Genomic DNA, 27,885 nt, shown 5'->3' with positions numbered 1-27,885 from the left:
TTGGAATGAGGGAGTGAATGTTCCGGGTCAGAAACTGGACGGGAGAGGAAATTAACTCCGGGACGACGCGAAAAAAACGAGAATGCTTCCCTCTTCTACACGGAGATGTAGCCTTGTGTTTTGAACGCTAAAGAGAGGGGCGTTAAAGCGGCGTGAGACGAGGAAGCAAGCGGAGAGAAAAAAACAGGTGCCTACAAACTAACCAAAGTGAGACAACGACGGAGAATAATTCCCATGTTCGTCGCGACTCGACTTACTTACAGTTGGAGTTTCGGTGTTTACTTGGCTGTGAGTTTCGCTTCAATTGTGTTTGACGGCGTATTTTAGACCCGGACTGTCCCGCCATAGCAATCTGTTGCATCCCCCCCAGTCCTCCCCGCTGTTTGTTTGTTTGTTTATCGCACGGGTACGAGATTTATCCCCACCTCCCCCGTGATGTTTCACTGTATCCCCCTGTGGCGGTGCAACCGTCATGTTGAGATGATCGATAAACGCCACTGCTCCCTGCTGTATGTGCCCGATGAGATTTATCGCTACGGACGGAGTTTGGAGGAGCTGTTGCTGGATGCCAACCAACTCAGAGACTTACCCAAGGTAAGCAGAAAACCCACTTCCGCTCACTAAATGTAATGGCAGGTTCAGGGGCAGGGTAACGTTAGCTTATTTTTGGTAACATGAAATGCGTCCCTCCGGTTAAAGTGGTTGTGACACAGAGCTGCTGCTCGCTGAGCTGATCAGGCATCCCGTGAGAGTCTGGTGGGACCTGGGGACAATAATTACGCAAGATCAGCAAGTCAGGCACCCTGTGTAGGTGGAAATTTCCCCTGAACTACACCTCCCACCACAGGTTAACTAAACGCATACGTGCCACAGTCTGGGTTTTGATCATAAAACTATTTTATTTGAGTTCCAGGTTGCTCAGGCATGCACAGCCTGCTGCAAACGCTCTGACATTGTGTCTGATATGTCAAACCTGTTTAGGCAGGTGACTCCATGCTGAGGTCAGAAATCCCCATGACCCTTTGTCTCCAATCTCTGATGCTTTGTGCATGACAGAGAGTCACGACTGTATGCAGAGAACATTAAATACAGGCTCAGGGAGTTTAACAATAATGATTCAATCTCTATGACTCAGAACCCTGGTTAATATTCAATGTTATGAGTAATGGTACTCTACAGCAATATTTATTCAATGGCAGAAGTGAGTGAAATTAATTACAGGATTTGAACAGTCTTAAAAGTTTGGAACATGTTTGATTTAAACGGTCAGTTTTTTGGTTAGCGATACACTTGAAATCGAATATACTCCTTGAAAAATCCTCAATCTGGTGCTTCATATGCACAATCACTCATGCAATCAAAAAATCCTTAAATATTTCAAATTAAATGATCCTGTTGTCCTTTTTGTTTGAACAATTTCTTCACTCTTCATTCACAGCCTGTTAAGTATTACGTTGATCCTTTACTCTGGAAATTCACAAAGTTAACATGAACTGCTGGTAAAGTAAACAAAATGACAAACTGATTGCTGTGGGTATAAAGGAATTCTGCATTTTCCTATTATTTGCAGTTGTCATTAGACCAGCAATGTATATTTGATGATAAAGGCTTTGAGTGTCTGAAAATATTTAGACTTTGAAACTACATCAAATGTGCTTGAATTTTACTTAAAAAGCCTCACGAACCCTGGAATTAAGAACACGTCAGTAGTGTGGATAGTTGCATTCACTGTCAGCTGTTTCATTTAATTAATTAATCAACAAAAAGCAAATTCAATCCACTGGACTAACTTTGATTTTAACGTGGTGTTTTCAAGTTCTGAGTAGTGCTTTGGTTTTGAATACAATGCTTGAAATCGTGATCGCATTACTTTGATGACAAATCACTAGCTGACTGAACGGTTCGCATTTTAGATAAAGAAATTAAATCAATTGGAGAGATGCTTATGGCTTTTGTCCTTCACATAAAATGAAGATGACTCAACTCGAGGCAATGTTATTGCATTAGAACAGTTGTGCCTGATTAAGTGACCACTGACTTGCCTGACCACTGGACAAGCCTGAAAATGCACCTTGGAAAAAAGCTTGAAAAGTACTTAAAACTCACTTTAAAAAAACAAAGGAACCCTGCAACAATATGCAAAGTGGCAAAATCCTTACATTCAAGAAGCTGCAGCTGAGTAACCTTTATTGAAATCTTGAGGAATCATAGATAAACAAGAAAAATGAACACCTAGGGAGAAAACACAACACAGTTAAAATATTTACATTCAAGAGCAGAGTAGTTTGTGATCATGGTCTTAAAATGACCTGTATAGATACAATCATGTTACGTTTTGAAGTGCGTTGGAAATATATATATATATATATATATATATATATATATATATATATATTAGTGTATTTATCACTATTTATTTCTGTCAAATTAAGCTAAACCTGACTGATTGTACTCCATCACCTCGCTCTATTTTTCTTTAATAGAAACTGTGTAGGAGGACTTCAGGGGCTTCTCTGTGAATTACTGGCAGGCTTGGTGAGGTGGGGATACACAAGGCCGGCCTTCTTTCTTGTGACCCTAGTGCTCCGGATTAAGTGGAATACTAGTTAGAGGATTTGCAAGTTATTTCCCATGGGCACGAATGGTTCATGTAGTATTTCTGCATGTCAGCGCCTGACACAGAAGAGTCTGACCTGTGGTGTCTCTTATGATATACAGCCTAGACCCACTACAGGGAGTCAAAGGATGACTGACATTTGTGTTTTCGTGGCAGTTTCCCTTTAACTTTAGCAGCCAAACCGGTTTTATTGTAGAAGGCGCCCTCAGTTCCGCTCTGCGGAGTGTATTTTAAGCCTGAGAAAACTGTGTTCTCAACATAACCCTCAAAAGCAGGGAGTGCATTTGGTTATATATTGAGTCTACAGCTGTTTGTGACAAGTGGGCAGGTTATGGAATAAAGCTTGAGACCTCACATAACTGAAGTCATGGTGGGTCGGATGGAAAGCTGATTATATTCAGATGCCTTTGACATCTTTCCTTTGTTCACAAGTGTGTAGTTTAAAGAAAACCTCCCTCAACTTTTTAAGTGCCATTGTTGATTTATTTTTAAAAAATCTAAATTGTAGCGTGTGACTGATATGGGATTTTTGAAACAGACCGATTTAAGAGGGAAAAAGTACTGATTGCAGATATTGTGGCTGATTAAGGAGTTCTTGAGCTGGAATGAAAATAGAAATAATTATTGTGTAACAAATATTATTAGTGTGCACCAATATGACAGTGCAAGTTTTGAAGGCTGCCTACAGCTCCCAAGAGTATTTAACATCGTGATAAATTATTATACATTATTATAAAAGAATGTGTTGCATTTTTATGTGTAATGTTTTACTTAGTCAGCTAGTAGTGAACACAGAAAATAAATTAAAAATAAACATCAATACTTTACGTTCAGTATCAGTCGACTGCTGACCATTTAAATAAAAAATAATATTTTAATGAACATCAGTACCTTGTTGTTGTCTGTATTAATTGTTGTCTGGATTAATAAAGTAATCTTCTTCTTCTTCTTCTTCTTATCAATCAATTGCTAACCATTTAAACATTTCAATTAAGAATAAATAAAAACAAAATAAATAGCTTTGTGTCTTCATTTGTATTATACAATCTACAAAAAAAGGTTTTCATATAGCGGCATATCGAAAAAACATAAAAGGGATATACACAAATTTGTCTCTGATATGTGAGAGGTCGATATTGGCTGATGAAATGGATCAACCCATTCATTTGTTTGGCTCTACGAATAGAAAATACATCAGTGTTTGTCGAAACTTTACAGAACTTATTGAGTAAAGAAAAGAGCGATGGAAGAATATTTTTGGGCTCGGCGTCCCCGTAGTAATGAGATTGAGCAGAGATAATGTGGGCAACCTCCCATGGCCGAGTCACACTGCCTACTTTGTCCACTGGAGAAAAGCACAGGAACAGGTATTCTGCCTGAAAACAAAGACAGCATTATGTGTTTTGTTGTTGCCTCACTCGTGCATTTGTATGTGTGAATGTTTTCTAATGAAGCTGCATTGAATGATTGACCTGAGTTGTTAAGTGGAGACAAATAAAACCATAAACTGACACACATGGCAGACTGTACACCTGAACAGCTATGTACTGGCAGTGCAAACTCTTTCCAGCATCTCTGCCCGCGAGGATGTGATTAGCAGGTGTACTTGCGTTGTGATAACACCCACAGCTGCGTGACAGCTTTGGCATCTCTACTCAGTTCAGAAATATTCTAAGCATGTTTAGAGGGTAGAGGGGTGGCCACAAGAGAAACTGTTTATTGTGCTCTTTGGCATGTAACTAATGTCATCAATGCTTGCTGAGTGAATCCAAGAAACATCCAACTGGATAAACTGTTGTATCAGTCCAGTTCAGTGCTCCCTGTGTGGCCTCATCACATTTGCCTCCGAGGTGGCTGAATGAATAAATGCTGCCCACTTATTATTGCAGTGACAATGATGTAACAAAGACACAGTAATCTATTTCAAGTCAATCATTTCACCCAGTAGGCAGATAAAAACATGCACAAGGCAGTCTAAATGGTGAGATAAAACAGTAAAGGTGTGTTTTTACATTAACAAGATGAGGCAAGTTGAACTTGAGCTTCTTTCAGTAGTTTTACAAAGAAAAATCTGCTGACTAAGTCATGGAAACATGAAGCATAGGTATGTTTAATGGATAGGCTTTATTTCTCCCGGCGCCTATTTGTTTCTTTTAATGTTTTATGTGTTATTTGTGCTGAGGCGGCGGACCAAATTAGCAAACCGTAACTTTTGTCTCTTTGTTTATTCAAAGTTTCCCTTAAGCAACTGGGCCTCCAGATACATACCATCCTGCTGGTTTGTAAACACTATTGTTAGCTTACTGAACAGCCAAAGTAAGAAACTGACTAGAGAAGATGAAGAAGAATAGGAATGCTAAATGCTCCTGCCTGTTCATCCAGTTTAAAAATGAATGCAGTTTCTGCTGTTGTCAGTTCCAGTGAAACTGTATGGGGGTATGAGGTATGGGGGCTGTGTCAAAGCAGCGCATTCATCAATAATAAAATGTAGTTTGCAGCCATACAATTATTACATTTTCCAACTAAACTACCAGATATAACTCTTTGTTCAACATCAAAAATGGCTTTCAGGCTACAGTTGAAAAAATTAAACAATCACTGAGTCAGTCGACAAGAGGCCACAATTTTGCTAAAGAAGTGGAATGGATTAAATAGGACAATTTCAGCTACTCAAATGTGATTAATTATCTTCCATGTAAGCGTACTGAATATCTTTGAGTTCTGGACCGTTAGTTGGACATAGGGCGGCAAAGTACAGATTGTTTTCATTGTTAATGAGTTAAGAATATAATCAGCAGGTTCATTCAATAGTTGTTTGGTCTATAAAAAGTCAGAAAATTGTGAAAAATGCAGGTCAGTGTTTCCCAAAGCCCAAGATGACGTCTTGAAATGTCTTGTTTTGTCCACAACTCAAAGACATTTAGTCGACTATCATAGAGGATTTAATAACCCAGAAATGAGTCACATTTAGGAAGCTGGAATCAGAGATTTTCACATTGTAAACCTGGTTCAGATTTGAGTATCTTTTTGGAAAGCAGTCAGGCCTTTTTCTTTTCTTTTAGAAAAAAAGTTACACACAGTGGTGGTGGTGGTGATGGAGGGAAGAAGCCACTCTGAGACAGGAAGCTGCAGGCTTATGTGAAGTGGTAAATAAAGTAGTGTTATGAATCCCAGAGCAGGAAGCTGGTGGTTGAATTGACTTACTAACTCCTATCTGATCTACAAGAAGACGTACTTGCGAAGAAAGTTCATGAAGGTGCTGCAGTTGTTGAGTTTCTGTCAGTTGGTTGTGGTTCAAACAGTTTCAACTCTGGCCTATGCTGTGATATATAATACTGTATGCATATAACCCTGTAACCTTAGACTCCACTAAGCGTTCGACACTAATGTCTTTTACTTAAGTTTATATGACTGTATAGTTGTGCCCTGGTAGAACAACCTCTTGCTTTTAATGAAGATTTCCCAACTTAAGATTGCTAAACTACAAACACTGAAATTGTCTGAATATGCTGAAGGCTCTTGTTGATCTCCTGCAGCGCAATAACCCGTTTGCTTCCGACAAAGCACCTTCAGGCTTCTGCTTGTTCTCTGACAAACAGTGCTGAAGGTGAAACTGAAGATTCAAACATTTACTCGGGACCTGAGAGAATGGTTAATGTACTCTTGACTTAGCCTGTTTTGGTTTTTGTGTGTCACACATGGGTGATTGTTTGGGGCGTGGCGCTGAATTTCACCGTCGGGAAGAACAGGTTTACTGTCAGTATGCTGAGACTCACAATGCAAATTTGTGAATAGAATAAAACAGAATCAATTATCTGTTGCTCTTGAGAGGGTTAGAATAGGACAAAAGCCAGACTAACCCGTTGAAAAGAAACAGCCTTTGTTTTGTCTTTCGCTGAAAGTTCCTTGATACTAAATGCTTCAGAGTACCTGTCTGCTTCCGGCTGAGATCACTGTGTCACAAAAGGAGTGGCATAGTTCAAGGAGGAGGTCTGAGAAAGGTCAACAAGACTCCACCTTAATACAGAATTTGCATTATTTTCCTGAATTGCCAAAGTTCCGGTTAGTTTTGTGGAAATGAACATGTCTATACAGGCCAAGATGATGATATCATCAGGGGAAATGTTTGAGCTGTGCACTGGCGATATGGAGACAGACACAGCCTGCACCCACAGTGTGTTTTGTAACTAAGTGAAATGTGAAAGTGAAATTAAGGTGGTTAGGATGCAAAAGCTCCGACAGCCCTTACTTGTAAGGTTTGTTTGCTTGATGAAAGGATGGATTAGTGACTGTTTAAACTGTCTTAAGGCCTTGGAACGACTTGTGGATTTTGTAACAGGGTGGAGTTTGACTTTTGGACTCTTGGGACTTATTTATTGTGCACACATTATTAAAATGTGATCTGTATATGGTCTACAGATAATGAGCAACCTGAACACGGGTTCTTATTTGCAAAAACACATTGCATTTAGCTGACTCTGGCCATGCTTTTGAGCAGGTGATTATAGCTTTTATACCATTTTTTCCCACTTTAAACATCCAGAAACAGAACACTGGGTGCTGTAGATTGGGGGAGGTAGAGTTAATATTATCCAAAGTGGCACTATCATTAAGAATTCATCAGAAGTCATTATGGCCGGGAGAAAAAGTGAGGCTAATTTTACAATAATGAGCTGCACAGGTTGTCTGAGCACCGGCCATACTCCTATAAAGAGCTTTTATAACAGCTTCAGGTTCAGTTTTCAAATTACTATAGTCATGTTGAGATCAAGAAACCTCCAGACAAAACATACATACGACAAAGCAGGACAGTAAGCTAGTATGTGTCTTTATTTTTTTTTACTTTAAATAAAACATAATTAAATTTTTTCACCTACCAGGTTTGAAAGCCATACACCACCTAAAACACTTTGAGTTTTAAACAGATGCTGTAAAAAAAAAAACTTCTGCAGCTTGAGTCCATGCTGGCTACAATAACAAAGTATATCAAAGTTATAGAAAAGTACAAAGTTGCAACCTTATCACTGTCTGCTTGGAATTGACAGCCTTTGTGTTGCACTACTGCATTCCTTGTGCAACAAGTGCAACAGGCTCGAGCATCAGAACAATGAAAAAAGTTGTTTGTATATCTGAGAATATGTGATTGCAACATACCAGACTCACAGATCAAAAGAGAACAGGTCATATTTAACTCCATGAGTGATTCTGTATTTATTCTCATGGATGAGCTCTGCCCAGCTGCCTTGTAACTAGCAATAGCAGGGAAAATACAGAGGCCACAGGGAAAATTCAGTTCTTTTCTGTTCAAACCAAAACATCGAGGGAACCTGAAGCAATATTGTTAGCTCCCTGCTTTACCACCACACAGGCGAGGTTGTGCCCGCTCTTGTTCTGGGCGTCATGTATGTGCTTGTGTTAATTTGCTCTTGCCTTCTGAATGAGTGTGCCAACTGGATCCTTCTTTCACACAAGTTAAAAACAACGATGGATCTCTGCACCTCTGAGAAGCAAACGTTTTATGACCATAAAACAATTTTATGAGTTGTATCTGACTATCTGAGGCCTGACACTCAGCGCAGTAGAGAGAAAAATGTATCTGTTGGAGAATTCAGACACAGATGTTTAAGTAGGAGACAAAAAATAGAAACCAGCTGTCAAACATCAGTAGGAAAGTGATAATATTTCATAGTGAGAAAACTACTTATAGTAGGATCCTTTGTATGTGTTTTCTACTGACCTGTCAAATTGTCATCTGTGAAAAAAACATGCAGTTCTTCATCTGTGAAGAGCAGTTATCATAACAAAGCAGTCATGGTAATATTTCACAGACACAGCGTTTCTACTGAGGATGTATAAGAACAATACAGGAATACTAAATTCATTTTTAAGACCCCTCTCACTCATGGTTCACCTCCACAGTTGTTCTCACGTGATTTAATTAAGTCTGACTTCTGTTGCTCCTGTTGAAGCAGGAGACAGCTTACATCTTTTATCTGTCATTCCAATAAAGCCAAACTCTGTTTCAACCTGTCTAGAGGTCTAATTAGCCGGACTGATTAAAAAAGCCCACTCCTTTCAGTGTCAAATTTAAATCTGCGGGGTCATTAATAATCCGCAGAATGCTAACTATCTGTGCTGCTTCTGCCATACAAAATCAAACTTTGTTATAGAGACAGTTTGTCATTTAACCTACAACATTTAACAGCAATTGAATAAATGTGTTGTATATAATTCAACCCATCAGAAATATTGAAGCATTGTAAAAATATTTTTGTATGAACCAGTAGCAGATAAAGGCGTGATCCATAAATCTGTAAATAGCTGATCACAATTTTTTAGGAGATTACATTGATACATGTGGTGAGCAGTATTTGCCTGGTATTGTTGATGTAACAGAAGTTTTTTCTGTTCTCACATAACAATGTTAAGAAGTAATACTGTGTAAAGCTTTTACTGATTATGCATTTCTTTTCACTTTTCAGCCATTTTTCCAGCTGGTGAAACTAAGAAAACTTGGCCTGAGTGACAACGAGATCCAGAGACTTCCACCAGAAATAGCCAACTTTATGCAGCTGGTAGAACTGGATGTCTCTCGAAATGGTAAGACGAAAAACACTGAAAAGAAGCACAAAAGTAAACTAGAATATCATAGCACATTTGTGACATGTTACATTTCTGTACAAACTGTTTTTGACTATTTTCTTCATATCTGCGAGAATATGTGTTTACAATTAAGCAACCGACAGTGAAGTTCAGTGAATCAATCATACTGACAGATTTACTTCTCATTAGCGAAGCTGCTGCAACACATAAAAATAAAGCATGGTTCGCATTAAGCCTCAGTCTCCCAGGTTGTTTGTATAGCTCCGAACATATTCCTTTAGGTTCACTGGTTAGGTTTCTTCTGCAACAGAGCGGGCCTTTCACAGTCGTGGCTGTAGCGGGAAACCAAATCCAGAAGTTAAAAGAAAGTACAAACAGACATTTAACACAGTGCTGTCTGTGTTGAGTTCAAATTAAGTGGAAGTGTTTTGAACAACACTACCTTTTTTTTTTGTTTTGGTAAAAATGTAATGCATTATATTCAAGAGTGAGAGCCTTCACATTCAGATCTGCACCATTGTTGTTTTTTTGTTTTGTTTATCACTTCTCAAAGCTTAACACTTTAAGCTACTGTCTTTCATATATTGTGTTTTTATGTATATATATATACTACTGCTAATTGTGTTGTATATATTTTGCCTTATTTTTATGTATTTTTTAATTTAATTTGTATAATTATAGAATTTTTCTTTTATTAAGTCCAAAGATGTTTTGTACGACCTGAGTCGAGTTATTCACAAGTGTTGTAATCAGTGTCTTTTCTCTTTTTCAGATATTATGGAAATTCCAGAGAGTATTTCATACTGCAAAGCCCTCCAAGTGGCAGATTTCAGTGGGAACCCATTAACAAGGTAGTGCTCCAGATTATGTTTTTTTTTTTTTACTTTTCATTAATGAACACAAACTCCCCGTATTAAAGGCATATTTTATACCCAAATGTTGGAATCTTTTCAAATGCTTAAACATTTAATACACTCATTAATCTGTCCTGAAATGAACTTTCCCATTTATACGATAAAGAAAAATGTTGAGATAACAACTGCAGGAAGCACATCTTTAAAAATTCATCAAAAAAGAGATTTTTTTTCTTCTGGAGAGGAATTTCCATTGTCTGCACTGTGTTTTTTTACGATCCCCTGCTGTTAGGGACATTCACACACTCCTCTTGACAGATTGCAGATTCTGCATAGTATGCTTTTCATTGTGTTGGTGAGACTGTGTCCAATTTGCACCTCAGCAGGGGCACAACCACGCTGTTTTGCAGTATATAGTTTGGGAGGAAACAATGAATAGTATTACAAAGGCAATGGTGTTCAATACTTTTAAAGTGCACACAAGCTTGCACAGACTAAACACTCTTTTTCCACAGTAGTAGCCTAGTTTTCCACTCTTCCATCAGTCCTGCTTCAACAGCTTGATAGTAAACTTCTGACTCTGGGTTAGCATGGATGTGATCTCATGTTGTTAACTGTAAATTTATCAAAATATTAAAAGCCCTATCATTATTTTTCAAATAATATAAATTGCAAGTATAGGTCCCCTTTAATGTAATTCAATCTTTTTTACATTCATCCTAAATAATGTAACATAGTAGTAGAGCAGAAGTAGCCTTTTTTTTGTCTCACACATCCATATTTATGCAGGATGCTTTGAGACAGTAACAAACACACTTAAGGCTGCCCCCAAAAATGAAGAAGCATCATGTTGTTGTTGCTGCAAGCAGATCAAAGTGGGACCACAACAAGCTTCTAATTAGTCCCGTCTGACTGGGCCACAATATGAAAGAGGATAATGGTTTTTAAAGTAAAAACTTTACAAAAAAAAAAAAAAATGCAAGTCATGTGTTTGTCTCGAACAAACAGATAATGAATCCATTTAGAAAATGAAAATATGGGCACTTAGTATTTATTTATTTTTTTACGAGACCTCTGCCCGGCGACTTTTATTGCCTTGTTCTAAGAAGATACTGATAATATCACTGACTGTTTGTGTAGCAGTTGTGTGCATTTGGTGTAACTAAACCATTGCTGAGAAAATGTCCGGGAGCGTTCAGCAAATCTACCCATGTAATTGCAGCGGTACGTCCTGAAGCTGAATAAGATTATCTTTAGCCCTTTTGTTCCTTTTTTGATGAAGTTAGAACATTTTATTTTATGGAGGAGAAAAGAAGGGCAGATCAGAGGGCAAAGATGAATAGCAGCAAGATAAACTAGATCAACTTATCAAGAGTTTATGACTGCATTGGAGTGAATTCTTGCTTAACATTACTCACAGTACACTTTCTCTAAAAACCAAAGCAACATGGGTGTCCAAAGTCCAATTTTCATCCACAAGTTAATGTGAAAAATAAGTATTTTAAGCATTTGAATTAAATCATTCTCTGTACACTTTTATTTTTTCAGGTTACCTGAAAGCTTTCCAGAGCTACGGAATCTAACATGCCTTTCCATCAATGATATTTCATTGCAAGTTCTTCCAGATAACGTTGGGAAGTAAGTAAATGCACCTTTTCTTTATACTTTCATTGACATATTGAGTGTATCAAGCCTTTGCTGGGAAAATGTTTCACATGAGCCTGAGGTGCTTCTAATGTAACGATGACCTCGGGGGACTTCTGTCACATTATGTCTCAACTGTCTCTCTTTGAATTTCATTAATTTGACCTATAAACACATTTTATTTAATACTGTTAAAACCGAACAAATTTCAGTTGTTTTAGAAGCAGATATTGTATGAGTGAAAACTATTTTAAAGTGATTGCTTTTCTATTGTCTTCCTTTCCCCCAACTGTAATACTTTCTTTTAAAATTTCACTGCATTGTGGAAAACATACCAACTGCATTATCCTCCTCAGACACATCAGTCAGTGTCCACTCCTTGGCAGCGATATATATATTTTATACCCAATTATTGGAATCTTTTCAAATTTTCATCTTTCAAGGGTTGTTCCAACATTGCTTAAACATTGCTTGTATTGCACTCATTTATCTTTCCTGAAAGGAACAATATGAATATGAATATGTATAAGATAAAGAAAAAATGTTGAGATAACAAATGCAGTAAGCACATCTTTAAAAAATGATCAAAATGGAGATTTTTGTTGTTTTATTTTTTCTCGTGGAGAGGAATTTCCATTGTCTGCAACATAACGATGACCTCAGGGGACTTCTGTCACATTACGTCCCTTGTCTCTCTTTGCATTTCCCAGACTTCATCCACACTAATTTGTTATCATTTCAAAAGGGAAGCAACCTCTGTTCAAACAAGCATTTAGTACACTTCTAAAAAACAATTTGTGTCCGTACTACCACACCTGAAAACACACATCACATGACCATTCATGTACACTGGGCATGCATGTGCTGGTCCAAACAGGTAACAGATTGTCTACTAACTTGTCTACTGGATGGTGACTTAGTTGCAGAAAATACTTCAGAGAAAGAACAGCAGTGGTGAAAAGTAATACCAGAGATATCTTTGCTTAGACTGACGACAGGGTGGAACTGTCTGGAACTGCTTTAAACTCCTGCGTTACAAAGTCAAGTCAATGCAGCGGATAACTTAGCTTGGGAATTGTTGCAAAGCAAATACTGCCGCATAGTCTGGAAAAGGCTCACACGATAGGGCTGCGATGAATCAGAGACGGACTTTAATAATAAGAACTAATATGGAAGCGAATGTGAGTTTGTCCTCATTTAGAAAGTGCGTCCGCTGATCCTGACTAATATGCAATCACAGATTTTTCAAACTGAAGTCAGCAGCAATTTCATGCGTCTGTTTTAGGGGTTTGAAGAAGCCGGAGTAGTGTGCACACAAGGGATAGACGTAGCAAAAGTTATGTCGTCTTGCAAAGATAATCATTCATTTTACCCATAAACTAATTGTATTCAATAGTGTTAAAAGCAAACCAATGAAGCAGATATTGTATGAGTGACAAGTATTTCAAGGGGCTTGCTTTCCTATTGTCTTCCTCTCCCCCCAACTGTAATACTTTCTTCTAAAATCTCACTGCATTGTGGAAAACTTACCAGCTGCATTATTCTGCTCAGACACATCAGTCAGTGTCCACTCCTTGGCGGCGTTGTCTTTGTTCATAAAAGGCAAAAGGCTTGTTGTGAGATGGCATATAATCTGCTGTAGTGAAAAGGCATTTCTGGCCAGCATTCTTATTTCTATGAGGTCTCCCTTCTTGTTGAATCCCTTTATAATTGAATTTATTAACTCAGCTATGTGCCGGTAGGTCAAATTGCCACAAGGGATGTTTTTAGTAGAAGCTTTAGTAGAAGCGAGTTCAAGGGAAACTAAATTAAATGGATGAAATTACTCTAGACCCAGGTTTTTTACTGATGATGAACACTAAACTAAAAACTAAAACTGTGGGGAAAAACATTGTACTTCAAACGCACATTTGGTCATACATTTTAATGACATCCTGACAATTGATTGATAGAAATGATCTTGGCTGTAACTGATGTGAAATACACACCTTTTCCACAACTTTTAAACAACTCCATGATAACAAATATGTTTTCTGAGACAGAATTGAAAAAATAGGTGTTAATGAAGACTTTTTTTGACGTTGATCACTACAGTGAGACTTGTTCTGATGCTATCCAGTAGTACATTTTAAATGATTATTGGCAGAGCTCTGGGTAGCATATTTTAACTATTAGATAACTGCTAAAACTGTTGGAGCTAAACTAAACAGAGATTTGTCTCGGCTTGCCAGGGCGCCATAAATTAAGGATTACTGCTTAACCTCTGAGGGATGATGCATTGCTGGCGGATGAGAGTCTGACTGTGATTCAAGAAAGGATTCCTTTTGCTCCTGTAGCGATTATAAGTCAGGATTGTAGACTTTGAAATAATACCATGCTACTTATAGTCAGGCTTTTAAGGCTTAATGTTAATCTGATGTTCTTCACATTCAGCAATGAAAGAGCTAAAGACACCAGATGGATTTTCTGATGAAGATCCTTTCATAGTGTAATGGATCATGCGCTAAAAATGGGTTAAAACTAGATTTTTGAGACCAATATCAACAATGATTTTAGAGAGGGTAAATTCCTTAATAACAGTTATGGTGGCTGATATAGTGATTTTTTGAGCTGAAATGAAAATAGACCTTTTTATATGGATTGTGCACCGATTTTTCTCCACTCTGCAAATGTACTCAGAGAGCTACTTTCTCAAAAATAAAACTATAGTTAAATAATATTTAACATTGCTATACATTATGAAAACTAGGGATGGGCATCTGGAAGAAACCTGCAGACTCAAGTATCAAAAATATTAATGATCAATTAATCGATTAATTGCTATGTTTTTATACATACTCCAGTATGCATAAGTAAGCTAGTTTTGCTCAAATTAATACTCCTCTTGTATTTCTGTGTGTTTTTGCAATTTTCAGTTTGCAAACTGTAGTTTTATTCAACTTAATTCTCAGCTCATTGGCTTATTTACATACGGCCGCAGAGCTGAATGCTTGTTTCAGTTTACTGAGTACTGATACACAGTCATAGATTAAATTATAATTTAAAAAATACACAGATCCATTAACAATTCCACTTGATTGACCAAATTCTTAAGGACATTTAATCGATTAATTATTCCCATCCCGAATGCAAACAATATATTACATTGTCACCCAAATCTATAAATGATAACTGAGGAATAAAGAAAAAATAGGTGTAAATAAATAGCTAAATAAACATAATTACTGTTCAGTCAATTGCTGACCATTTAAAAAAAAAAAAAAAAAAGAAAAGAATGAAAAATGAATAGTTATCACCATTTCTAAATCACGCCAAGCAACGTTTTTTGCATTATATATTGTGTTAAAAAAGTTTTTATAATGGAACATATTGGAAAAACAAACAAACAATAAAACCAAATCAATGAGGAAATTTCTTGCTTGCTTTGAATTGAATGTTGCATTAAAAATATCCTTAATATACTTATTATTTGTGTATTGCCCTCCTGCAAACCATGTGTGTCTTAGCAACACAGTGTTTTTTATGGATGTTACTTATTTCAGTGTCCTCCCAAAAATATTTATCTTAAAAAGACTTTGCTTCCTTTAAGAATTCTACATTTTGTAGAGTACCAAGTTGGCTAAAGCAGCTATTTCTCATGTTATTGTACCATGGCAACAGTAACAAACTGAAGGCAGACAAGCACAGCAATGATATAAATCTGTGTATATGTCTCTTAGGGTTACCTTTATGTCATACACAGTTTTCCTTCCAACAAAGACAGTTTGAGTTCAAGAGATCTCCCAACACCCTTTTCCTCATGGTACGGCATGTGCCCCGCATATGTCCCATATTCATCTTACATAACGCAGTGACTTAAGGCCTGCTCTCTGTCAAGGAAAGAAGGTAATTAAAAACATGGTGTGGGCTTTTAGAAGTGGATAAGATTAACTTTGAAGGGGTTAATGACACCAGTGGTGGAGATGGGAATGTATGGTTTCTGGAAACCTGAGACACTTGATGCAGTGAGGCTTCAATCTGTCTGCTGTGGTGAATGGGAAAAAAAATCAGATTGAGGAAAAGTAGCTGTTGTTTTTCACATTTGAGAAAACATTTCAAACACAACTACTAGATGATAGAAATCCATTTGACTCAGTCAAACATTTATTTCTCAAGTTCTAAATGGAAAGGCTTTGTGTCTGACTCCTCGGCCCATCTCTAATACCTAACCTTTACGCCCTTTTATCACTGGATTAATGACTGGAATATTTTGAACATGGCTTATAAAAAAGTTTTCAGTAGGTTGTTTCGGTGCATTACAACATATTTAATCGAATTTATTTATTTTTAAATAATTATACTTTGTTATTGATCTTATTTCTATGAATACATTTTCTTTTTATAAATAAATATATATATATATATTTTTTTTTCTTTTCTTTGAAATTAGTTTTTCAGTTGAATCATATTTAAACTTCAACAAAACCCACTGTTAAAAATACTTTTTAACACTAATGCATGATGTTTTCAAAACCAATGAGTAATCATAAATAATTATGATCTCTGTATTGATCGTGATTGTTATAACACAAAGGCTTAATTATTTAGTCTCTAATCGACAAGATGGACTTTATACTGTACTAGTTGTCTGTTGTCATAAACACAAGTACAGTACTGAGGCGTACACAAGCAGCAGTGCAGGAAGATAACCCTGTACTTTGCTCTGCGATGACCATTTAGACATTTGGCTCTTCATTTAAAGTATGCAGCGTCTGTTTATGTTACTGCAATTTTACAGCCCTGATAAGACTGACCCACCTCCAAAATATTTCCTGTTCCCAGATATCTGATTGGAAGGGGAGGTTTTTCAACCATTTTAAGCTTTCATTAAAAACTTTTTAGAATCATGCAAAACTAGAAAGGCAGATCTTGAACAATGTCATCTCACAATGTTAACAAAATGAACAATTGTTTGTGTATTTGTGTTCTTCCTGGGCTCATGCTACACCGTGAAAATCAGGCCAGTGTTTTTTTTGTATTCCTGCTGACAAACAAAGGAACCAACAAACCAAACTAAAAGCACAACCTCCTTGGCGGAAGTGATAATTACCATTGTTTAGGATATATGAGTAGAAGCTGTATAGAAACGACAGCTCATGGCATTTTAAGAAACCTATAATCATCTCTCTTTATGTCATTGCAGCCTTTCCAATTTGATATCACTAGAGCTCAGAGAAAACCTGCTGACATTCCTACCAGAGTAAGTACTCAACCAACTGCACTATCCAGTATTTTGTACATATTGTTTTAAGCAAGGAGCAGCCTTGTTAATAGTTAATACGTTATGCAACTTTGACTGTATTTTCATGTGAACTCCCCCTGCATGTGTCATCCACAGGTCACTTTCTATGCTGCACAGACTTGAAGAGCTCGACCTAGGAAATAATGAACTATACAGTTTGGTAAGTTGTTTCTGGATGCTGGATAACTCAACAGAATGCCACATGGTTCGCAAAATAAGGAGAAAAGAAACATTTTCCATTTCCTTCTTCTTGTGACGTCCAAGTAGATTAGCATCCCTCGAGAACAGCTTTTCACCTCTTATCACCCAGATGGGAGGATGGCCATCTGCTTTGAGCTTTGGCTTTAACTTGTAATCTCATGCGAGCGGTCGGACTCCGAGCGTGAATGATTTACTGACAGATGAAGGAAAGTCAGGCAGTCAAGAAATGGCTCTTTATGTGTTTTATTTTATTTATGTTTTATCATGTGTACATTGAGCTCAACTATTGATGTTGTTGGATGTTGTGTGATCTTTTTCTGCTCTCAGTTTAAATCATTTGAATTTGATTCAGCTCTGAAATGTCCCTGTGTTTGCACACTGTTGACACTTTGAAGTTTGACTTTGAACTTGGACAAATTCAAAGGAGCCATGATAAAGTGACGGAATGTCATTTAAGTCCATATTAAATAAATATTCCTATAACAAATATATAAAAATGGCTGTGAAATTAATATTTGAGGCGATTAATATATAAATAAATGTTAATATAAATATATAAATGAGTTAACATAGTTCAGAAATAAACATTTTTTTTTCTTTTATATCTTGCAAAGAAGTAGGAAATAAATGTGGCATCAGGAAAGTAAAATTCCCAGAAATAAATAGTCCTTGGGAAAACATCCATTTAAAAATAAAAAAAACAATACACTTATTTAAACTAAATTATTACATTTATATATTTACATTTCTGTATATCTTTAAAAAAATATTATTTGGCATTCTTTTTTGTATATAATATTTTTTATTCGTTTACACAGTCCAAAGACAACATACAATCATGGAAAAAAATGATTGGACCACCCTTGTTTTCTTCAGTTTCTTGTTCATTTTAATGCCAAGTACAACTAAAGGGACATTTGTTTGGACAAATATAATGATAACAACAGAAATGGCTCATTGGAGTTTAATTTAAGAGCTGATATCTAGACATTTTCCATGGTTTCCTTGATAATAACCAAAATCATTATCAAGGAAACCATGGAAAATGGTTAGATATCAGCTCTCAAATTAAACTCTTATGAGCTATTTTTGTTGTTATCATTATATTTGACCAAACAAATGGCATTAAAATGAACAAGAAATTAGAGAAAACAAAGGTGGTCTAATCATTTTTTCCATGACTTCCCATTGCAACACATTAAATTACTACCCTCCTCAAAGAGTTTTCTTTGGCATATTAATTCAAAATTGCTTCTTGAAGAAAAAATTGTAGCCTTAAGTGTTTGGGGAAAGAAGCATAGAAAGAGGTAAATTGGAGCAATGTGGAACTTTATTTTCATTCATTTCACTTGACTTTTAGAGCTTATGCTTCCAGTGGTCTGCACTCATCTGTCAATTTATTATCTGTAGAAGTACTTCATCAGAACCAAATCACTTAAATTGTATTTTTCTGCTTTTGTGTCCTTCTTGTCTGTTCTCCTGGCTCTTATTATCTCAATCCGTACATTTCTTCCTCCCACGCAGCCGGAGTCAATAGGCTGTCTTGTCAGCTTGAAGGACTTGTGGCTGGATGGAAACCAGTTGTCCGAAATCCCCTCAGTAAGCTAATCGATTTCTTCCTTGTTTATGAGATTATGTTACTGTCTCTGTATTTATTTTGATACAACCATTTCATATAGTTATTTTTTATTGCTACAGAGCATGTGTTAGCTCGGACACACCTACATAAGTGTTCAAATACATTTAGAAAATATAATTCCGACCATGAACATTTGTTTTAACCACCAAGAGATAAAACAAATCTAGTCTTTAAATCATGTTGGTGAAAACCTAAAATGTACAAATGTACCCTCTGAACATAAATGTAGTGCAGTGATTTGAATTTTACTGTATCAGGACATGTTATAAACTGAACTCTGCTCTCCAGAATTGTATTCGCTGCCATGTTATTGTAACACACAAACCTCTGCCACACAAATCTCTGCCTCAACCTGTAGGAGATGGGAAGTATGAAGAGCCTGTTGTGTCTGGATGTATCAGAAAACAAAATGGAGCGACTCCCAGAGGAGCTGGGCGGCGTGACGTCGCTCACTGACCTGCTGGTGTCTCAGAACCTCATCGATGCTCTACCAGAAAGCATCGGTAAGCTTGTGGATCTTATGACTCAGTCAAACATTTATTTGCTCAAATTCTAAATGGAAAGGCTTTGTGTTGACTCCTCAGTCCATTTCTAATACCTAACCTTTATGACCTTTTTTCACTGGATTAATAAATGAAACATTTTGAATATAGTTTATCAAAATGTTGAATTTACAGTAGGTTGTGTCGATGCACTACAACATATTTAATCTAATGTATTAATTTACTTTATTATTTTTAAATTATTATACATTGCACATTTTTGTTAAGTTATTGATATTAGTTATATCAATACATTGATTTTATTATTATAATAAATATATATTTTAAAGGTGTACACACACACACACACACACACACACACACAGTAGTGTTCGAAATAATAGCAGTCCAATGTGACTAACCAGATTAATCCAGGTTTTTAGTATATTATTATTGCTACATGGTAAACAAGGTACCAGTAGGTGCAGCAGATTCTCAGAAAACCAACAAGACCCAGCATTCGTGATATGCACGCTCTTAAGGCTGTGCAATTGGGCATATATATTACAATATATTACATTTTTCTTTCACATTTACTATATTTTTTTACCCACTGAGTAAGTCCCACATATGGGAAATAGTTTAATTCAAAATGTTTCTTTCTTTTTCTCCATGATTTTTTGAAGTCTCTGCATCATAGAAGATGCTGCATCATAGTAACTGCTTCTTGAGTCTGCTCATGAATGTCTGAATGTTTATTTTGATTAATATTGTTTTATTCTTTCTCTGCAGGAAAACTACGGAAACTGTCTATATTGAAAGCTGATCAGAACAGGCTAACGTATCTTCCAGAGAGCATCGGTAACTGTGAAAGCCTCACTGAACTGGTGCTCACAGAGAACCAGCTACAGGTGTGTTTGCAGTTTGATTACTGTTAAGTCTTTTAAAATTTAAAGAAAACATGAAGGGATCAGTCTCTAATATAGTTCATTTTCATTAGCTGTTTCTACCAATTTATTGGATAAACACAGTCAATATGAACGCAGCAGCAAATAACATAATGGCTTTAGTGTAATGAAAGGCTAAAGACTTCATCCTCATTACAATTAGTTATAGATACGTAGGTTTGTTTGTTTGTGCCTGGTAACAAGCAAGTATCAAGGGACATAGAAGTAAAGAAAAACAGGTTGAAGAAAGAGAAAAAACTTGAAAAAAACTTCTGCAAAAGCTTGTAAAAGTGCATAATTTTTTTACAGACTCATTGAATACCATTGATACACTGCCTTTAATGTTATGCTTTGCTTTTTGACTGATAAAAAACATTAGAGCAGCCCCATAATTAAACACTGACATGTTAAACATCTTAAATGTGACGGGAACACATTAGTTACATTATTAGCTCTCACAGAGTGAAACAGAGATTGAGGGGATGCATCCATGGCCGCTGTCACCAGTTTGTTTTTCTGTTTTGTGTGTTAATAAATGAGCCGACTGTGTGAGCCACACGACTCCTTTGTCTCTGTGCATGAGAGCACTGCACTGTACTGGTGACACATGGGTGATCTGGCTTGTCTGTGTTGTTCTTTGGATAAATTGACAAACAGTTTAATAAGTTGTTCTAAAGAAAATGTGAAGAGACTATTGAAATACAGAAATACTCTCAAATTGACTTTGTGTCTTCCAGTGTGTTCAAAAACTCATGTTTTTTGTCATTGTTTTTGATTAATTTATTCCAGAGTTTGCCGAGGAGTGTTGGGAAATTAAAGCGACTTTCCAACTTCAACTGTGATAGAAACCAGCTAACGTCATTACCAAAGGAGGTAAGATTTTCATCCATCAACCAGCAACATTTATTTCAATTTTAATTTGAGAATGCCTTAAGACACGCCATCTCGTCCTCAGGCACAGAAAACAAAATTCACTTAAAATTAAGATTGTGTTGAGAGGCAACAGAGGTAGATGAAGACTTTAAAACCAAAAATGAAAAGTCCCAAAACTGTGTGGGGTTTTTTCTCTTAAGGGAATACAAATGTAAGATTGAATGGTAACGTCCAGTACGAAGCGACGACGACTTAAAAAGAGGACTAAGCTTAAAATAAATACAATCAAAATCATTAATGAAAACAGAAAAGTAGTTATTGTAGCTATAAAACATTTAACAAAACTTGTGGAGGATTGAAAAGGAACTTGCAGGTGTAAAGTATAAAATCTAAAACCTAAAAATTACATATTAACCACAGACTGTATGAAAGAAATGGACATTGCCACTGTGACATGACCCGCTGGTTTGTAGACCTCTGTTTTGACGTCATCATCCTAATCTTTCTTGAACCAGAAGTGACCATTTAGATGAGAGGGTGGAGCTAGGGAGGAGGACGCTATGTTAGGTCTTGGTGGTGCAGTTTAGATTGGAACTGGATGTCTGAATTGATGTTTTGAAACTATTCTGACCTGCAACATAACATTCAAACTATTACAATTCTTCTTTAATCAAACTGAATCTCTCATTAGTGCTCTGATGCAATGCTGTTAAGTCAGACTGCATTAGTTGTTATGTAATTCCTTAATGCAGCTGTTGAGATTTTTATCGCCTCAAACAGTGTAAAGTTCATTTACGTTTGGATCAACAATGCTCCGACTTGTCGAGCTCTCTCGCTTCACGTTCGCTGCTCGGCCCTCTGGTTGGCTCAGCTCCGTCTGAGTGTCTCCATTGTGTTTGAACGTAACATTCTTCTCTAACCTCTTGTCTGTATAAGTGAAGCCCTGCGGAGTTTAAAGCTTCATCTGAAAGGCTTCTTCAGCTGTCGCACAATGCCCCTGTGTCTTAATGATGCAAAGAGTTCAGTGTTGGGAGAAAAATAACAGTTAGCCTGGATAATGAGTCGATGGCGTCACCGTTTTCTCAAACCAGCGTGGCATGACAATCACAGTGTAACCATGACCCCGGTATTGATCCTTGCTTCTCTAAGCTACTTGACCACTGGCCCAGCTTTATGGATTCTATTGATTTCTTATTTGTGGCTCATAATACTTTTTCCTGTCTAACCTTATCGATGATTCTACGAATGCAGTAATCAACCTGTAAAAATGATGAGCTTCAACATGATGAATTTCTGTAACAGTGCTTGTTTCGTGCACAGGTCTGTGTCTGAGCAGATTAATGGATTACAAATGCAGTCTAGCTGCTCCATCAAGTCTGCTTTGTCTGGCTACTAGGCCTAATTGTTCCTAATTTTAGGTCTCTGCCTCATCCCATTGACATTTAGCTGCTCTGCCATTGTGATCACTAATTCTGGGACAAAGTGCTCAAATGCTACAATCAGATTTACTCTGTTTAGTTTTTTTGTCCTGGCTTTTCTCAAAAAGAGATTCATACACACATGCATTTATATTGCAATTTTGAAACTGAAAGCTGTATTTGTGTCTGCCATGGCCTATACTATATTTGTATATTTCTCAGGAACATCTGCACTGGGACTGACGTACAGCCTGATCATGCCTGATTTTCTCTTCTGTGACTTAGATTGGGGGCTGCAGCGGTCTGAATGTCTTCTGTGTACGTGAGAACAGACTTACGAGGATACCGTCAGAGCTGTCGCAAGCCACAGAGCTGCACGTGCTAGACGTCTCTGGAAATAGGTACAGTAACACATTTCATATCCTCTTTTTTAAGTGTTTTGAAGTCTTTGGTATCAAAAAGTAACCATAAAAAAAAGTGTTACAAATACTAAACCATGATTTTCATACTTAAAAAATACCCTTTTTTTGTTTACTTTTTTTACTTTTTTCTTTTACCCACATTACTCACCGTCAATCAAAAAGTTGTTTTGGCTCTGTTTCTCTGCTGAGACCTGTTTTGGTTAAAGCTTTGTCTTCAGAGAAAGCTGCAGGGACGTCTGCTGCTTTAGTCACACAAAAATATCTGTCTGGAAAGATTTTCCCTCCTCCACATTGTCAAAACAACTGCAGACCTGCAGGTGTCTTGTGGTTTCTTTATAACCTATGTGAGTGGTTCCCAACCTTTTTGGTCTGAGGTTCCCCCACAACCGCCTTTGATAAACACACATATCCTTCATCATCGGGTATATTATTATTTCTTTTCAAGCAATCGAACCCTCGATATTTAGGCTGGTTTGGTTAGCAAAGCTGAATGTTTGAACCATTTATCCATTACTTTTAGCTAATAACTTTTACACTCTTCCTTACTTTAAATTGTTTTTATTATTATTATTATTACACGGTTGCTCATAAAGTTGGAATAAAATATCTGTCAAGAATAAATCACATTCACAATCATTTCATGGAAAAAGGGAAAAACTAAAGTGTATATCTTCTCAAAACTTTATTAATCAATCTGTTCTAAAGTGATAACTGATGCATTTAAATAGGAATAAATAGGATTGTGTCTGAAAACAAAATTATTCAAACTTTACACTTACAACAGTGTATTTTAGTATTATTATTTGAACTGCTTAGGCAGTACTTAATTTAACCATTTCAGCCACTTACCAATAATGCTAAATAACTATTTCATCTATTTATCTATTACTTTAAGATAATTATATAAGCCTTTTAATCAGTACTTTTAGCATACTGTTTCAACTGTTTATCCATTATTTTTTTTCCAGTTAATGCTAACCTTTAGTCATTACTTTTAACTACCTGTTTCAACTTCTATACTCACTTTAACTAGTTTTAACACAATATTAAATCCATGCCATATACAGGTTTCAGGTGTTACAGCTAAGTTAAAATGTGGATATATTCTTTTAATTAAATCACAATTTCTATTTTTTTCCAGTTAGTTTAGCAGAAGTATCCCATGAGGTTCAGGTCCCCCTGTCTGTGTGTCACTGTCCCGTGTGATATGAGCCACCTAGTGATTTATATCATGTCTGCTTTTAGGCTCACCTACTTACCGCTGTCCCTGACCACGCTACGGCTGAAGGCCTTATGGTTGTCAGAAAACCAGTCGCAGCCACTGCTCACCTTTCAGACTGACGAGGATCCTAACACAGGAGAGAAGGTGCTCACCTGCGTGCTGCTGCCTCAACAGCCATGTGAACCAGACAATAAAGGTAATGTTTTTCATCCAGCGTAAGCTTGAAATAATCCTCAGAGGTTATGAACAACCTTTATAAATCATCAGTATTATCAAAAGCAGTGAGTGTACCTAGACATTTTTCTCATACCAGACTGGTTGACTGAAACGTTCATTAACATGTGAGGAATTTGTTTGTAGATCAGTTTCTCCGTGCTTCTTAAGTGTCTGACTTGTTTCTAAGTGAAGCGACTTGGTGCCAGCACTGAGACATTTGAGTTATATCTCTTATCAGTTCTTGCATCATCTCTGAGTATTTAGTGCCCCGCGGTTTTGATGACATTATCACATGATCTGCTCGGGGAAGCACAGCGTGTTCTGCGCCCTCTGATCCTTGCCTGCAGTATCTGTCGATTATGAGGTCCTGTAAGGGATCACAGCCTATAACAGATCAGAGGCTCTTCCGTCCCTTGAGGCCCTCCTTGGTTATGTTTTCAGAAATGCTGTGGATTGTACAGCTAAAGAGGCTTAGCAGCGACTGGCCTGTTGCCATTAAAAGCTCGCCCACTGGGTACAGAGATGTGGCTGAGGCCCGGCCCATCTCGGCCTGATACAGGAGTTTAATGTCATTTTACTGGATTCACTGTAAAGTGTTTGTTCTGTGCTTGTCACCTAAGTATAAAAATACACGTTTCTCCCACTGAAAGAAATGTATCCATTTGTTTTTGTGACGTGCCGCCTCTTTCCTGCGTGAAAGATGCAGATGTAAGACCGGCGGAGGTCAGGAGAGTGAGGCTGAAGCAGAGGTTGGGGGGCAGGGAAGATTGTGTTGCTGTAAGCCTGTGACTAAGCCGGGATTTGAAACTGTGATCTGACAGTTTCAGGCTCTCTCTTATGAACGCGGGGTTATGTGACAGCTTTCATTTCTTGACTTGGCACTTTCTGCAGAAGCAATCATAACAACAGCATATTGATTTTAATCTGTAGAAACATTCATTTCAGCTCACACTGTAACTGTATCTGTTTGATGTGTGCATGAGTTCCAGTAACGCAAATTGTGTTGTCTCATAAAAAAACAACCACAGGCTCTGATAATCTTGCCCGCTGTGATGCCCTGGAGAGCCTAGTGAACGACATGGTAGACGACACGTGGGACAACAAAGCAATGAACAGGATCAGTGCAATTCACTTTCTGGATAACGATGATGAGGAGGAGGATGACGAAAAGGTGAGACCAGGAAGCACATAGTACTCCATCCAGTAGTTAGCTTTTCTTAAGAAATTAAGTCAGTTGGCTTCTTCCTCTGGGGACCAACAGAGATTCTAGTTTTTGAGATATGTCTGTTTTGGACCTGGCTAAAATAATATTGAATGATGCTCAGGTACAATTTAGCCTTTAGCCATCTTTTCTAACCACTCACAACAGCTGTAAACATACTGACTTTGCTGCAGATACAGTCCCAGTCAAAAGTTTGGAGACACTGTCTCATTCAATGATGTTTCAACATTGTAGATTATTACTGAAGACATCAAAACTACAAAAGAAGAACACAAAAAAAAGTGTTAAACAAATGTTTTATATTTTATATTTTTTTGAAGTAGCCATCATTTGCTTCCATGACACTTTCCACACTTCAATTATTCTCTCAGTCAGCTTCACAAGGTGATGACCTTGAATTGTTTTTAATTAACAGTTGCGCCTTGTTCAAACTTAGTTTGTTTAATTTCTTGCCTCTTAATGTGTTTGAGACTATAAAAGCAAAAGGTGGCTTCTTTCAGGAATCTAAAAAATAAAACTAATTCTGAGTTGTTTAACACTTTTGTTTTGTTTACCACCCAATTCTATAAAAACATGAATCTACAACTTAGAAAATAAAGAAAAACCATTGAATGAGAAGGTGTGTCCAAACGTTTGACTGGTACTGATGACTGATGACGACCACTAATTTAAATCTCTTCCTTCACTCAGGGAACACTACTTCGACGGGCCACGCCTCACCCCGGCGAGCTGAAAACGATGAAGAAAGCAGCCGAGAACCTTCGCAACGACCTGAACGCTGCCAAAGGCCTGGACTCCAACAAAAACGAGGTCAATAACGCTGCAGAAGGAGTGACCACGTCTGTGTGACCTTTACCTCAGAAATGTTTTTTACCTCCTGTGTCTCGCCGTGTCGTCCCGCACAACCCCCGCAGCCCTTATTTTTTTTTCTTTTACCTACAAACCCCGGTGTGACCTACCCCTCCTCCGATTAAACCCTGGGACGCCTGTAACCTTACTCCATCTCCAGTCCTGTGTAACGTGTTTGACTCAGTCTACCGGGGCCGCCGTGCCTTCGTCTTTCTAATTAATGTCCACAGCAATAATCTGCACAGAGATGCTCCTTTTAAACAGATATTTTAAAGATTTATTACTTTTATAAATGGTTCTTTTTAAAAACATACACAAGGTAGTTGCACTATTATAAGTCTTTATAATATGGTCAAGCCTTCGTAAATGTGTTATATATTTGTTCTATATTTTTAAAACACTGGGTGAATACTTTTTACATTTTTGGGCAAACATTAAAGCAGGAGTTTTTGGACCTACTGATTAAGGATTATTGTATAGTCTCTTGTGAATATTGATACTTTTATACTTTTTGGCAGCTCAGATGTAAATAAAAATGTATAGCAAATTTCTTAATCAGTTGCAGATTTTTAAACTTTTTTTTCCGAACTTGGTACTTTTTTCTTTCTTTAAAAAAAAAAAAAAAAAAATCAAAGAAATAAACAAAACGCAGTCACTGATGTCTTATTCAATCCATATAATTGTCATTGGGTGAGTGGATGGCCTTGAATTTTCCTTCTGTTCATCTGTAAAACATCTAGACCTATTTTTGGATAATAAATACATTTGATTCACTAATTTAGTTTGGATTTAAGTACTGCACATCAACCTTTAATTACTCCTCTGCAGCGTAATTGTGCAGAAGTAACAATGCTGTCTTATTTATATGTGCTGTGCTTCACTGCTTTGCAATGTTTGTTTTTTTAAATAGATGCCAAAAACAGTTGTATATTTTCAAAAAGTTTTCTTTCCCTTTTAACAAACAGTACTGTAAAGAATAATCATTGCAGGTTTGGTGAGAATGAGGTTCGTACCACAAGGATGGCATCCTTTAAAAATGCAGTTGTAAGGAGTTCCACTTTAATGCACTTCTCTGCGTTTCCTAAATTCTTTTACATGGTACATGATAATTTGTATTATATTGCTTTTAAACTGATTGCAAAAAGCGGACCAGAGAAATTGGTTCAAGTGTTGGTTTTTATGTTTTTAATTATTTTCTGATCAAACTGCACAAAACAAATCTCAAATGGGCACTGTGCCTGAGATTTGAATGACTTTTTAACCACTGATCAATAAAACGAGTGCAACACTAAACTACATGTTTCTTATTCCTTTTAATTTAAGTTTAGAGAGAATATCAAAGACTCAGCCTCTGTTGAGTTGAACTTACTGAACTTTAAAATGTCAAATATAAAA

The 27,885-nt window shown here is 36.9% G+C and overlaps 1 protein-coding gene across 1 annotated transcript; it reads left to right on the top strand.

The window, feature by feature from the left end:
* The first annotated feature begins 7 nt into the window (after positions 1–7).
* lrrc1 (leucine rich repeat containing 1) lies at positions 8–27,783 on the top strand. The gene is made up of 14 exons (XM_059359632.1): positions 8–594; positions 9,100–9,217; positions 9,993–10,071; positions 11,623–11,712; positions 16,901–16,957; positions 17,096–17,159; positions 18,725–18,799; positions 19,198–19,342; positions 20,114–20,232; positions 21,058–21,141; positions 22,845–22,960; positions 24,227–24,399; positions 25,448–25,590; positions 26,332–27,783. Exons 1-14 carry the CDS (start codon positions 436–438, stop codon positions 26,488–26,490), a joined length of 1,581 nt encoding a protein of 526 aa, XP_059215615.1. The 5' UTR covers positions 8–435; the 3' UTR covers positions 26,491–27,783.
* Positions 27,784–27,885: the final 102 nt, after the last annotated feature.

This window comes from Centropristis striata, chromosome 20, assembly GCF_030273125.1.
Source record: "Centropristis striata isolate RG_2023a ecotype Rhode Island chromosome 20, C.striata_1.0, whole genome shotgun sequence".
NCBI lineage: Eukaryota > Metazoa > Chordata > Actinopteri > Perciformes > Serranidae > Centropristis > Centropristis striata.
The sequence above is the reverse complement of the archived record's forward strand: the minus strand, read 5'-3'. Positions and strand labels throughout refer to the sequence as shown.